The sequence below is a fragment of the Sturnira hondurensis genome, unplaced genomic scaffold, assembly GCF_014824575.4.
Source record: "Sturnira hondurensis isolate 20B ecotype Veracruz unplaced genomic scaffold, ASM1482457v3 Scaffold0013299, whole genome shotgun sequence".
NCBI lineage: Eukaryota > Metazoa > Chordata > Mammalia > Chiroptera > Phyllostomidae > Sturnira > Sturnira hondurensis.
This window is the reverse complement of record NW_028085930.1, coordinates 6,868,933-6,883,202: the sequence shown is the minus strand read 5'-3', so window position 1 is coordinate 6,883,202 and position 14,270 is coordinate 6,868,933. Positions and strand designations below refer to the sequence as shown.

Genomic DNA, 14,270 nt, shown 5'->3' with positions numbered 1-14,270 from the left:
ACCAGAGATAATGTAGATAAATTGAGAAAAATAATTATTACCTAGTGTCTCTCACACCAGTGCAAGTATTTTAATTATCCTGGTGGCTAGTGTGGATGTTTATATGCCATGAAGACAATTGTCCCCACTCTTTCTCCTCTGCCCACCTCCACCCAGCCCCACCCCCCGCCCTTCCTCAATCAATCCCTGAGTAAATCTTGAATATTCAAAAATAAGGACTTTGCGGAAAGTTTTGCTTGGTTTTTATTTTAGGTTAGGTTGTGATACAGCTTTTGACCCCACTGTGACCACTTTAATATTAATTCACTAGAATTTATAAGCAGAGCCCTAAAATATGTGAACACGGTCCTTTGGCTGCTGGGCGTGTGTGTACATTAAGGGCGGAATGCTGCAGGTTTCCCCTCTGACTTTCCCACGCTCGTCCTGTGATTTCTGCGGCGAGAAGGACCTGGAATATGGTCTTAGTCTCTTCCATATTTCTTTCCAGTTTGATGTAGAGCTGTAGCTTCTAATTAGGGAAGTGTTCTTGCAGGCACACCAGAAACTGCTTCTTTAGACTCTTTTTCCAAATGTTTTCATAATACCTCATTCTTATGGCATTCCACTCATTACTTTGTATTAAGGTTTGGAGCGTGGCTGTATGAAATTGTTTATCTTAAACATGTAAAAGTTGTGGAGAAATATCTAAACAGAAATAACAGGATTAGAAAATCTGTCTTGTTCTGGCAAAGGCTAAGCTTGTTTGAAATTTGGCCCTAAAAAAGGGTAGGGCATAGAGAGAGTATAAGCTTCCCGACAGGAAGGCCTCCTCTAATTCGCTGTGTTCCTCGCTGCAGCTGACACCCGTTGACTTGGCGGAATAAAAGACTGCGAGGAGGGGTCTTTGACGTGCCCACAGGCTGTGGGCCACAGGATGTGTGGTTAGAATACAGAAGATACAGGGACTGACCTTCGGAGACCTAGGCTTCCTTTAGAAATTAGTTTGGTCTTCACCCTCGTCCACAGTCCCTGACAGTCACTCTAGAAAAAGAAGAGTGAGCCAGGGTTCCTGTCTGTCTATGCCTTTCACTCCGGTCCAGGGCTGGGTGGGGGGTGGTGTCTGACAGGCGGCAGGAGCAGCAGCTGCAGTGAGTTGTGGGGGTGGGAGAGGGTTGGTGACAAGGAACGGCTGCTGTTCACCAAATTCTTCAGGTCTGTGGGCTGGCTCGGGGCGCACGTCTCACACCGAGCCAGTCATGATGGTATAAACCTCCACCCGGGAAGGGTCTCGAGTGATTGCCACCATGCTGGAGCCTGCGGTCGTGTCAACGGGGACAGTCTGGAGTAGCTGCAACCGCATTGGCCCCAATACTGTCCAGTTTTTAGCGTGTCATCATTCTGCCATGTTCTTTTCTTGAGATGTTAGTTGAGATGATTTTTCCACGAGCTCTGGTCTGTCCTGTTTAGAAGGACTAATTCTGAAAAGTTCAAGTCCTACCAACCGAACTGATGTGTGCTTACTGCTTGGGTTGCCCGTGTTGTGGGGGGTGGGGGGTGGGTTTGCATTGATGTGTCGTGTGACATGAGTTTGATAAAAGGGGCAAACACTAATGATGGTGAAATCCCACTATGTGTTCGGATGCCCATGGAATATATACCATGTTTATGCTGAATTGGAATTTTAAATGGCGTGCCCCCCCCCCGCCGCCAACCTTAAGAAGATTCAGATTGTACCCAGCCCTTCTCTAATTGATTTGCAAATGAAATAAGGTTCTGTGAGAACACACATCACCAGCCCTTCCTTCCGGTGCCTTTGGGTGAGTTAGACAGGTAAGGGCATTTGCTTAGGAGATGGGGAAAAATAAAAGAAAGTTAATCATTATTTTGAAATAAGATGAGAATGAACAAAAATACATTTAATGGTTTCCCTCTCACTGTTTGATGAGCAAATGTCCTTCAGTTGCATGTTGAGGATTTGGAGTAAAAATGTAAAAATGCCTTCAGCATGTTACTCCGTGTTGGTGAATTGGGGTGAGACTCCTTAGGTGAGGCTGGCCCTCTGGCCTGGAGCACAGTTTTGCTTACTGATCAGTGCCCACCTGGAAGGGCCTCAGCAGTATTTTACCTGTGATGCGGAGAAGCTGTGGTTGCTCATTGTTCAGGGCCCTGGGTTACTTAGCCATTTATCAGGTTCTAGAAGAGTTTGGTACTGACAAGTTCAAGGCCCTAAAACAATTTCAACAGTGAGTGACAATTCTTGAATTACATCATCTAGAAAATCAGTAAATGAAGGAACAACATGGAGAGGAAGAGGAGCAGGACAAAGTGAAGATGCCTTTAGGAGCTAGAATTGGAGATGAAAAAACTTCACTTCCACACACTTATTTAGAGGCAACGTGGAGTAGTTGAGTTGAGTTGGCTCCCTAAGGTCATTAAAGGGAGAGTGGGTACAATTCTTGGACCTCTCCTCCACCCATCCTTTGGTTCTTTGCAGAGTTGTTTTTTATTACTTTCTGCCTTTCTTTTTAGTCCTGTCCAAGACAGGGTGTTCGTGCTGTTAGGAAACGTGAGCTGTGTTAGGAAAGATTCCCTGAGGTCAGTGTCAGTTCACTGTAGGACATTGGCTACTGAGGCAGAAATTCCTTTTTCTCTTTTCTGTGCTGAGAATCCCATGTTCACTTTCACCGAAGCTCGTGTTCCTTCCACGACTCCATCATGGCAGCCAGTTCCATTTTGTGGTGTTCTTTGTTAATTTTCTTTCATCTTTTCTCACTAAGTCTGACAGCCTTGCATACTATCGCCACATGTTGCATTCCTGGCAACACTTACCCTTTCCTCCTACCTCCCCTCTGGGGGACGCAGCTGCTCTGTTCCTTCCCCGTGACCAGACTGTAACTTCTGGCCCCTAGAAATCACGTCCTCTAGGAGGTAAGGGGGTCAGGGAGAGAACGCCTCCAACACCATTTACAGAAATGTCCAGGAATTGGTTTGTCTTTCCTAAAGAAGCAAGTGACAGGGCCAGAATATTCTAGATAATCCTCTGAGACCCATCATTTCACAGTGTAGATTTTAGCTCAGAAGTTCCCAAGTGTTCTTATTTCAGTTCCCTTACTATCTTAGTGATTTTTTCATCTGTCGCTAGACAAAAAGGAAACCTAATAAGTTTACTAAGTAGTTAACGTCCAACTCTTACCTCGAAAGTTGTTGTTTGTATGGTGTCCAACAGGTGTCTCTGTGTGTCTCAAATCGAAAGTGCCCAGCAGCACCCCCGTGAGTTTGCCTGGGGGGCCTCAGCACACAGTTTTGGAACTACAGCCTAAATCTGTTTCCTACGTGTAACACTCATGATTTATTCTCATAACCTGCTTGTTTGATGTGAACCAAGTTGAGCCCGTCACCAGACGTGCTCAGGAACTGCCCCTCAGGGCTCCATCTTTGGTGAGACCTGTCTGCTGCTTTCCCAGGGACCTTGGTGCCCGAGAGCGGTAGGTTGGTGGGAAGCGACGCACTGGCGCANTAAGGGGGTCAGGGAGAGAACGCCTCCAACACCATTTACAGAAATGTCCAAGGTGTCTCTGTGTGTCTCAAATCGAAAGTGCCCAGCAGCGCCCCCGTGAGTTTGCCTGGGGGGCCTCAGCACACAGTTTTGGAACTACAGCCTAAATCTGTTTCCTACGTGTAACACTCATGATTTACTCTCATAACCTGCTTGTTTGATGTGAACCAAGTTGAGCCCGTCACCAGACGTGCTCAGGAACTGCCCCTCAGGGCTCCATCTTTGGTGAGACCTGTCTGCTGCTTTCCCAGGGACCTTGGTGCCCGAGAGCGGTAGGTTGGTGGGAAGCGACGCACTGGCGCAGCAGTGTGGTGCCGGCGCTCCGGCCACCGGCCCGACCACCAGCCCGACCACCAGCCTGGCCACCGGCGCGTGGACCCCGTGGGTTTTTCCTGAGCGTTCTGTGGAAGACCTGGTGTCCGGATTGGTGCAGGCTCATGGGGCCTTAAAGAGGGAAAATTCTTCTTCTAAGTTTTATGAGTTCAAGATTTCAAGCGCCTGGGTGCTTGCGTGGCACGCACCAGCTCACGCAGGCTGACCTGTCTCTGGCCGAATCACCACACACTGGGTGCACAGTGTTCTCTCAGCGCCACAAGCTCTGTCACACCTTGATGCAGATGCTTGTCAGGTGCAAAGGTGACCCGAGTTGTGCCCCTTTTGTCCTACATCATCAGTCCCTGTTACGCCTCAGCCCTCATCAGGCTGCTCTGCTGTGTGCCCCTCTCACAACTTCCTGTGCTGCTTATCTTTCTTTTTTCCCCTCAGGTGTCTCTCCTTCCCTTCTAACTGGCAGCAGCCCCCTTCACCTGAGGAGCGGACTTTAGATCCGCTCTGCCAGGCAGCTTGCTAACTTCTGTGTAGCTCTCTGAAGCAGGTAGAGAACCATTTTGCTAAATGCATGCCGCTTCCGCTGCTTTTCCAGCCCCAGCCCTTCAATGTCCCTTAGCTGTTCGCCTTGTCTCCTGCAGTTGCAGCTGTGAAAGTGTTGCCTCGCATGCGTGTTATGCTGCAGTGTCTCTCGCAAGTACTCTGTGCAGTTTGTGCGGCGGTTCTGAGACGGGATAAATGTCTGCAGTGTCTACGACAAACTAGAGGGCCTAAAGCCGCTACGTGCTCGCAGGACTCATCCTGATAACTGCTGGCATTAGTAGCATTTCTATGCAGTAGAGGTTCTTAGAGGCAAGGAAGACGTGTAAAACTGAAACCGTGATACCGTTTGCTGTAGTATTCCTGTTTTGACCCCTGTGCCAAGCCTTCCTTTTCTTTCTGAGACCGTGGTGTAGCAAACCCTGCTCATTTGCTGTTACTTGTTAAAATGGAATTTCGTTGCACCAGGTGAAAACAGGTTAACTTGATGGACAGTTTTCGTTGGGAATTTCATCAAGTATGACTTTGGGATGGGCTGACCGAGTAGAGTTTCTTTCCTCTGTTCCTTTTTTAAAAAAATTTGGCATAGCTATCTTTTAATGGCCAAGAATTTTTGAAAAATTGAAGTTCCCAGATGTAAGAAGGGAGTTTTTTTCCATATTTTCACAGCAATGTTACTGTCCAACAGAAATTTTGAAATCATTTTTAACTTTGTCACACAGTAAAAGCAAACCATAGAAATAGTACTAAGTATACTGTTTGTTAGTGTTTAGTTGTACTTCTAGGTAATTACAAAAGGTGGTCAGTTTCTCTTGATGGGGTACTTGATGGGGACCTGACAGTTTTATAAAGGTCAGTGTTTTCACACGGCCCTGCTTTCTAGAAGGCATTGTGTTCTCCTTTCTCTCTTGCAGGACCTGGGGTTGCTGGCTACCTCACTGCAGGGACATCCTCGTCAGTCATGTCTAATCTGCCGCCTCCTGTAGACCACGAGGCAGGTGACCTTGGCTTTCAGACTTGAAACATCCGTGAAAGACAGTGAATGCTGAAAGGCCAGTCGGTGCCCAGTCCACATTCCTCCAGCTGATACATTGAAGCAAATTCTTACTGCCTTTCTCCTGATTTCATGACAGTGTTATTCCTTTTTCTATGAATATATTTTTATTTAGGAAAAAAGTCAGTAATTCTAATTGTATCACATTATAAGAAAGCAATCTGTGGATCAACCTAAGTGGGTACACAAGAATTTTTTTTCTTGATGGATGTAAGCACATTTGGTTTTTTTGTATCTGTTTACAAGACTGTGAATCAAACAGACAAGACTTCCTTCCTAGTTTTTATAATGTTTTGTTTTTTAAATTAGCCTGGCTGTGGGGTTGAACTGCAGTCAGCAGAAATTGGGCTAAGTCACTTGTCCCTGGAGAAGGGTCTTTTCCTCCCCTGAACTGAGTCTGCGCAGCTTTTGTCCTCCGCCGGCTCAACACGATGGGGTCGGTCCTGCGCCTGGTCACTGGTGCCCTCCCCCTCAGACGTTAACCCTCCGAGTGTTCGCACTGCACATCGGTATGTATGACTGGCTTTACCAAATTGAAGGACAAAGGAACTTGTGCAAAAAAAAAGTTTAAGCAAATGTCAAGATGTTATGTAAGAGATTAGTGTAATTGTGAAATGTTCTATACATTATCACATATATAAAGCTTTCTATATTGAATGTACATTATACAGATCATTCATATGTGTATATAAAATTTTAAAAATAAAGGGAATTGACTGCTTTGTTAATGAGATACGTTTGTTTTAGTTTGCTTTTTCCCTTTGATTACCTCCCATATCTTTATTTCTAAGATTCAGTGGTGGTCGGAAACAGACTTCGCCTCGCATTCACAGCTCCTTGGACAAAGAGCCACACTGACATATCCGAGCATTTCTGCCTCCCTTTGTTAATATTTTAGCCTTGTCTAAGTTTCCAGAAAGAGCATCTCATTTATTTTGCAGACAATATTCAGGAATGGGTCAGGCTGTTAATAAATACTTTAATATGTGTGACAGAGACATTAATTCCAATGTTTTTAGGAGATAAAGAATTGAAAGAGCGAGAGGACACTTCAGGTAACACAGGAGTCAGCACACAGGCCTTGTAGTGCGACCGCCCCCTGCGGGAAGACGTCAGCACGCGGCGCCCACGCAGGTGCTTCTGAAGGAGGAGGCGCGTCCAGGCGCGCGGGTCCCCCAGACGCAGGAACCACGTTTGTTCCGCAGTTGCTGTGTCAGGAGAAGGACTTACTCTCCTTACAGGAGAGGGCAGGAGGACTTATTCCTGCCATTGATCGCTAGTTCACGGTTTTCCATCGGGTTTATTGTCTCTCAGAGTAAAGATTGTGAAGTAATACAGCCATGTGGATATTTTAATAAATAAGTAGGGTTTTGGTTCCCGGGCAATACTTTGTCATAAAAATACGTCCACGGAAAGAGTGTAACAACAGCTAACTTGGAAGTTGGTGTTTCAGGAAAGTGCAATTCCACACAGAAATATATTTTCCTGAAATACTAAGAGACGGTAAATACGGCAAATATTTAATGATACGTAAAGGCCTATTAAATGATCACCACCGATATCTGAGTGCCAGTAACTAATCCTTGCTGACGTTGACTTGTGTGCCCTTCATCGTATAGTGTCGTGGGTGCGTCCCTTCACTGAACCGTCAGAGCAAACCCGTGGGCTTGGTGATGACACGGTTTCCACCTTCCGGCTGAAGGACATCAGGCTCGGAGAGGCAGAGCAACTCACCCAAAGTCCCACAGCTAGTAAGTAACAGAGTAAGAAACCAAAACTGCGTTTAGCTGACCCCAGTGTCTTGGGTCTGAGCTACTATCCTAAGACAGCAGCAATCTCAAGCAAGTGGATGTGACTGGGAAAACTGAGTTTTTTGTTTTTAAGCATTTTTTCTTTTTCACTTTACGTTTAATAATATGTTATTGTTTACACATTTTTAATATACATTTTTCTTTTAATTTCAAAACATACTTCTCATTGAAATCGAGGAATTCTCCATTGTTTTTATTTACTTTTTATTTCTATTTTTTTCCTTTTTTTAACTTTATTTTTATTGTTGACACTATTAGAGATGTCCCCAACATTTATCTTACTCTAAACTAAAAAGCAAATAGGAAATCCCACTAAACGGATTACTGTAGTGAGTCACTGCAAAACACGTCACTCCTGAAGCCTTCCCAAGTGATGAACTTTGCAAAGCCTCATTGAAATCAGCCTCTCGCTCCAAAAGTGACCGCCTGTCTGATAATTCCCTGGGTTGCTCCATAGTGGATCACCTCAACACTAGTGTTTTGCTTTTCTTTCATAATACAGTTTTTAAATTTTATTTATTTTGAGAGAGAGGGGAAGGGAGTGAGAGGGAGAGAGAGAAACATCAGTGTGTGGTTGCCTATCGTGTCCCCCACTGGGGACCTGGCCTGCAACCCAGGCATGTGCCCCGACTGGGAATTGAACTGGCGACTCTTCGGTTTGCAGGTCAGCGCTCAATCCACTGAGCTACACCAGCCAGGGCTCTTTTTAAACATGGCTTTGAATCTCTTTTAATCTTCTTAAATCTTCTGGCTTTCTATCCATCCCTTTCCTTTTCCAACAACTTGTCTGTTGAAGGCCCCAGGCAATTTGATCTGATGATTTTCCCACAGTCTGGAAGTTGCCCATCACACCCTTCTGGTGCTGTTCAGCTTGTTCCTCTGTGCTCCGGGTCCAGAGGCTTGGTCACACTCAGGCTTCATCTCTTTGGCAAGACTAGCGGGCATGCTGGGTTCTTCCTTCGAGAGGCACGTCACGTCTGTTATCTTGTGAGTTTTAACAGCAGGAGAGCCACAAGGTGCTCCTCTGGTCCTCTCTGGCTGGACTACTCCCACGAGGAAACACCACCCTGCGGTGGCCGTTGTTACCCAGTGGCACGTCTCACAGCGGGGGGGCAGTGTAAAGGCTCAGTTCGCTCCTTCATCAGCCGGCGTGGCAATGGGTCGGCTCCCTGCCCTGCTCTGAAGGTGACCAGTTTGCTTTATTGTGTTACCAGCACCATGATCGTAGTGTTTTTTCAGTATCATAGATTTAAACATATTCGAAGTTTCTGTTGTGAACACTTAACAGTTGATTCTTGAATAGCACAAGTTGTGGGACTACTCATACGTGAATTTCTTCAGAGATGTAACAGTTTGAAACAGTCAAACCACATAACATAGAGACATGGAAAAAATTTTTAAAAAGATATGTCATACGTGCATGAAATACATGTCGCTGCTAGTGTATTTTATAATTTACTATTATAAAGTATCTACAGTCTGTCATGAAAAGATAAAATTTATCAAACATGCACACAAAGACTGCGTGATGCCATTCACAATCTAGAGAAATGTTAGCCAATGTAAAGATGCAGTATTATAACTGCAAAAAATTAACTGTAGTATATGTTATACTGTAATTTCATAGCCACCTGTTGCTGTCGTGAATTCGTGTTGTGCGCGTCCCCTTAAAACATCTATGATGTTAATTATCTCCATGTGAGAGTTCGTCTCTCCGGTAAATTGCATATTACAGTAAAAAACATGGCCTCCTGCAGTTCTGGTGTGTTGCCGTGTTTCGTACAGTACTGTAAACCCTGAATGACAGCACGGGACTCATACAAAGTGCCACTGGTGTGCTGGGACTGCTCCCGAGACGCGGAGAACAGTGATAACGTTATAAGGACAGTCGAGTTGCCTGGTGTGTGGTGTACACTGAGGTCCGCAGCTGTGGTCCCCCACCGTTTCAAGGTTAGTGGGTCCAGTGCAAGGACCCTTGTAGAAAAAGACAAGGATGTTGCGAGGGTTTTCCTGCAGCTATGCCAGCAGGCACAAAAAGTATGTGCTTTTATGAAATACTTTTCAAACGCAGCTTTTGTGTGGGTGCAGGGTTGCTATAGGAAAGCCATGCCTGTAGACTCTATGATGATTAGAGAAAAAGCGAAGTCATTATATGACAAAGCAGAAGGAAGGTGAAGGATCTAAAGCTGGAGAATTTAATGCCAGCGAAGGGTAGTTTGAAAATTTTGAAAGCGGTTTGGCTTCAAAATGTCAGGATAACGGGAGAAGCAGCCTCAGCCAACCAAGAGGCAGCAGACAAGTTCCCAGGTGCCGTTAGGAAAATCACTGAGGAGAAAGGATGTCTGTCTGAACAGGCTTTAATGCAGACAAGAGTGCCTTATTCTGGGGAAAAAATGCTACAAAGTACATTTATAGCAACATCCAGGGAGGCATGGAAAAGCTAACCCTATTATTTTGTGCAAATGCAATGGGGTTTATGACGAATAGCCATATATGTACCTATAGATATATAAGGATACATAGGTATTTATCTATGTCTATCTGCTAACCCCTGAGCCTTGAAGGGAAAAGATAAACACCAACTTCCAGTCCTTTGGTTGCACAACAGAAGGCTTGGACAGCAAGAACCCGTTTTCTGGATCGGTTCCATCCATGATTTGTCTCTGAAGTCAGGAAGTCCCTTGCTAGGAAATTGCCCTTTAAGGCTCTGTTGATATCAGATGATGCCCCTGACCACCCAGAACCCCATGAGTTCACTGAAGATCTCAAAGTGGTCTACTTACCTCTAGACATTAGTTCTGGTTCATCCTCTAGAGGTCATAAGGGCCCTTAAGGCTCATTACCACGTGACACTCTATAGAAAGGATTGTCAGTGCTGTAGAACCCCATTAGAGGGGACGTCGTGAACGTCTGGAAGGGTTACATCCACCATGGAAGATGCCATCCTTGTTCTAGAAAACAGTGGTGAAAGTCATCGAGTCCGAAACAGTGAACTCCTGCTGGAGAAACTGCCCAGACATTGTGCATGACTTCACAGGATTTGCGACAGAGCCAATCAAGGGAATTGTGGCAAATTGTGGATACGGCAGAGGTGGGTGGGTAATGAAGGGTTTCAAAATACACATCTTGGAGAAATTCAGGAACTGATAGACACCGTACAAGAGGAATTACCAGAAGCCGACTTGATGGAGATGAGTGCTTCTGAACCAGTGCCAGACAGTGAGGAGGAAAACTTGGAAGCAGCAGGGCCAGAAAACAAATTGACATCGGACAGTCAGGCAGAAGGGTTCCGATTATTCAAGACTGCTTTTGTCCTCTTTTATAATGTGGACCTTTCTGTGACATGGGCCCTTAAAGGAAAGCAAATTGGTACCATAGAGAAACATTTTTAGAGAAAGGAAAAAAGCAAAAAAGTTTGGCAGAAATGACCATGTATTTCCATAAACTTACACTGAGTGTACCTACCTCTTCCGCCTCTGGTTGTGTGTCCCTGCTCCGTTTCTTCCCCCTCTGCCACCGAGAGGCAGCCAGCCTGCCCGCTGCCGCCTCCTCCTCAACGTGGAGATGAGGAGGAAAACCTTGATGGATTTTAGTTTTTTCTTCTTGTGTATTTTTCTTTTTTTTACCATTTTATTTTATTTTATTTCTTTGATTTGATTTGATTTTTGCTTACTTTTAGAGAGAGGGGCAGGGAGGGAGAAAGAGAGGGAGAGAAACATCAGTCGGTTGCCCCTTGCACACCCTGAACCAGGGCCTGACTGCAACCCAGGCGTGTGCTCTGACCCGGAATCAAACTGGTGACCTTTTGGTCTGTAGGGCGATGTTCAACCCACTCTGCCACACCAGTCAGGGCAGAAGAGGACAACCTTTGTGAGGACCCACTTCCACCTGCTGGATAGTGAGTGATCGTCACGTTGTGCAGTTATGAACTTATTGGTTAAACTTCGTGTGTGTGTCTTCATGTGAAAATCTAATAACTGCTCGGCAGCAACAGTTTGAGACTTTGTCACCATGGTCGTGGCCTACGTGTTCATACCGCAGAACATCTTGTGCAAGACTGGTTTGAGAGGAAAGAGCCTGTCCTTCTATCTCATGCCTAAGGTGCCTGAGAGTGTATTTATGTTCATAATGTGTTTTCTTATTTCATAACTTTGCTTTCAAAGAACTATGTACATTAAGGTGCCATCTCTAACTGGAAGAGTGGCCTGTCATCACAGGCAGGTGGGTTTTTTTTAAGTGGCATGTTCCCAGTGGCACATCACGAACAGGACTGTAGTGCTGCCACAGAACTTGCAGGACGCTACTGGCGCTGCTGCGGAGGCTCCGCTACTGTGAAGCCCTCGCAGTGACTGCACTGGGCTGCCATGAAGTAGTCATACTGCTGCTCTTCATGGTCAGTGCAGGGATCATTATACCCGCATATGAATACGAGTTTCTTTCTCATGCTATCTTTTCATTTTCAGTGTCAGGAATACGTATAACATCTACAATGTCCTGGATCATGTAAGACAGTATTTCCCTGGGTACTAACAGATGATTCATTGTGGAAACTGGTGATGTAAACTTATATAAGTACAATATAATACTGTAAGTGTATTTTCTTAATAACATTTTCTTTAGCTTTATTGTAAAAATACGGTATAACATACGTGTACAAATATATGTACATGTATTAATCGACTATTTATATTATTGGTGAGACTTCCAGGCAACAGGAGGCCATCAGTAAAGTTTTGGGGGAGTTCAAAGTTATACATAGATTTTCAACTGTGTGGGGTGTCGGCACCCTGACCCCTGTGTTGTCCAAAGGTCAGCTGTGTCTTTATTGAAGTTAAAAATGTTCTGTCTTTGACCAGTGGAAGGGAGGTTCTTCATTCTAGTTCCTGAATCATTTTTATTAAAAAAGTTACTTAATGTGGTAAAGTACACATAACATAAAATTTGTCACTAAATCATTTTTTAGTGTACGGTTCAGTGCCGGTAAATCCATTCCTAGTGCTTCCTGGCCCTCACAGCCACCCACCCGCACCCACACTTTGCATCTTGTAAACACAAACCTTAAACCCATCAAACAGTGTTCTCCCCATCACCTGTCCCTGGCGCCTGGCAGACACCATTCTACTGTCCGTCTCTCTGTTTTGACTAAGTAGCTCATGTAAGTGGAATCACACAGTATTTATCGTTGTGTGACTGGCTTATTTCCTTGTAAAACTAGACTTTAAATTCAGGCAACTCATTCAAAGTTTTTAAAACCAAGCGGCGCGTTAAAAAAAGTACCTGTGGATTAGATTGGACCCAGGTTGCCAGTTTGCTGCCTCAGGAAAAAATCTGAAGTTTAGTTCCCTTGAAATAAAGTAGAAATTAGAGATTACAGGAAATTGTTAAACAGTATACTTTTTACTGAGTTCATTGTTGAGTCAGTTGTCTCTTTAAGTGACTGAACTGCTTGCATTGTGGGTCGTTTTCACCATAAGGTGCACTCGTGCTGATTTTATGAGGGGAGATAGGAGGGCAGGACTTCAGAGAAGCTCATTGTCAAGGACTGAATGTCCCCCCCCATCGTATCTTAAAGCCCTAACTCCCAATGTAATTGGAGGTGGGGCTTTGGCAGGTAAAAGGGTTAGATGAGGTCAGGAGGGCATGGCCCTCACGAGGGCATTAGTGCCCTTGTAAGGGCACTAATGCTCCCTGTCTCTTTAAAGTGCACGCAAGAAAGAAATCATGTGAGCTGGTGAGCACATCACGAGCCCTGCCTGCAAGTCAGGAAGAAAGGCCTCAGAGTGAAACCTTCCTTGCCAAAACCTTGATTTCAAATTTCCCAGGCTGCACAACTTTGAGAAATAAATTTCTGTGGTGCAAGCCACCTGGTCCATGGTAGGTTGTTACAGCGGCCTGAGCTGCCTGGAGGACCAGTTAGCAGAGGGAGAGGAGAGTTTGCCCTTCGATATTCAGGGCGAGGGACTGATCAAATCACAGCCGCCTGACCATTGAGTGAACTTGGTATAAATTCAGCTGAAACTTCAGAAACAACTGGCAGCCTGTCCTGAAGCTGGGGTGGGGTGGTGGGGGCAACCCCCCAAGGCTGCTTTAAAGCACACACTGGAACTTGGAATTGGCACCGAGTTAGAAGTGGGTAACTGACTGGCTTCGGGCTCCAGTGTTGGTTCTCGTTTTTTTTTTTTTAAGTACGTGTGAAATTTCGAGTATCCAGGTTACACCAGAGCCTGCTGGGTGCCTGAAGACCTGGGTGTTGGTGTTAAATATAGTTCATCCTCATTCACATCAACCCCAAATGGTTGTGTGGACTTTGAGTTGAATTCTGTGTCTCACTCATGGTCTTGTTGCCCAGTCTGTTTAAAGGAGAACAAGAGCCCTGACTGGTGTGACTCAGCGGATTGAGTGTGGGCTGCAAACCAAAGGTTCTCTGGTTCGATTCCCAGTCAGGGTTGTGGGCCAGGTCCCCAGTGGGGGTGCGTGTGAAAGGCAACCGCACATTGATGTTTCTCTCCCTGGCTCTTTCCAAAAAAGGTAAATAAAAATAAAGGCGAGCTTGGAGCCAGATGAGCTCTGGAGTGGCAGTTGTCCAGGCTACAGTTCTGGCTGTCAGTGTCTGACCGTAAATGGGGGTCACAATACCTCCCTCACCACAGCGGTCTGTACATCTGGGAGATAATTTTGCAAGGGAGGGAGGCAGGCCTCAGAACTGTTAAAGTGTTGGTTCTATGTACAAATGGGGACTCATGCTTATGCTTACATTTTTATCATTGAATTGGTGTATGGTTTATATAACGAGGTTCGTGCGATCGCTGTGTGTTTCCATTTCTCCAGGGGCAGTATGTATACAATCTAATGCCTGGAAGGAATGTTTGCCTCAGTTCCTGGCCCCTGCCAGTCCTTGCAGTGTGTGAGCAGGAGGAGAGGAGCACCGTGTTCTCAACCTCCTTATTTCAGGGAAATTTTATGAAGATGTGCCTGGAAGTGGTGAGGGAATGAGTCATTTGTC

General features: G+C 45.4%; 1 protein-coding gene across 1 annotated transcript in view; it reads left to right on the top strand.

Annotated features, from left to right (window-relative positions):
- The window catches only part of DNAJC13 (DnaJ heat shock protein family (Hsp40) member C13), a 110,343-nt gene extending 104,156 nt beyond the window's left edge, over positions 1–6,187 (top strand). Inside the window, exon 56 of the mRNA XM_037061279.1 lies at positions 5,317–6,187. Coding sequence (XP_036917174.1) covers positions 5,317–5,423 — 107 coding nt within the window. The 3' untranslated portion in view covers positions 5,424–6,187. The remainder of the gene's footprint in view (positions 1–5,316) is intronic.
- The last annotated feature ends 8,083 nt before the right edge of the window (positions 6,188–14,270 follow it).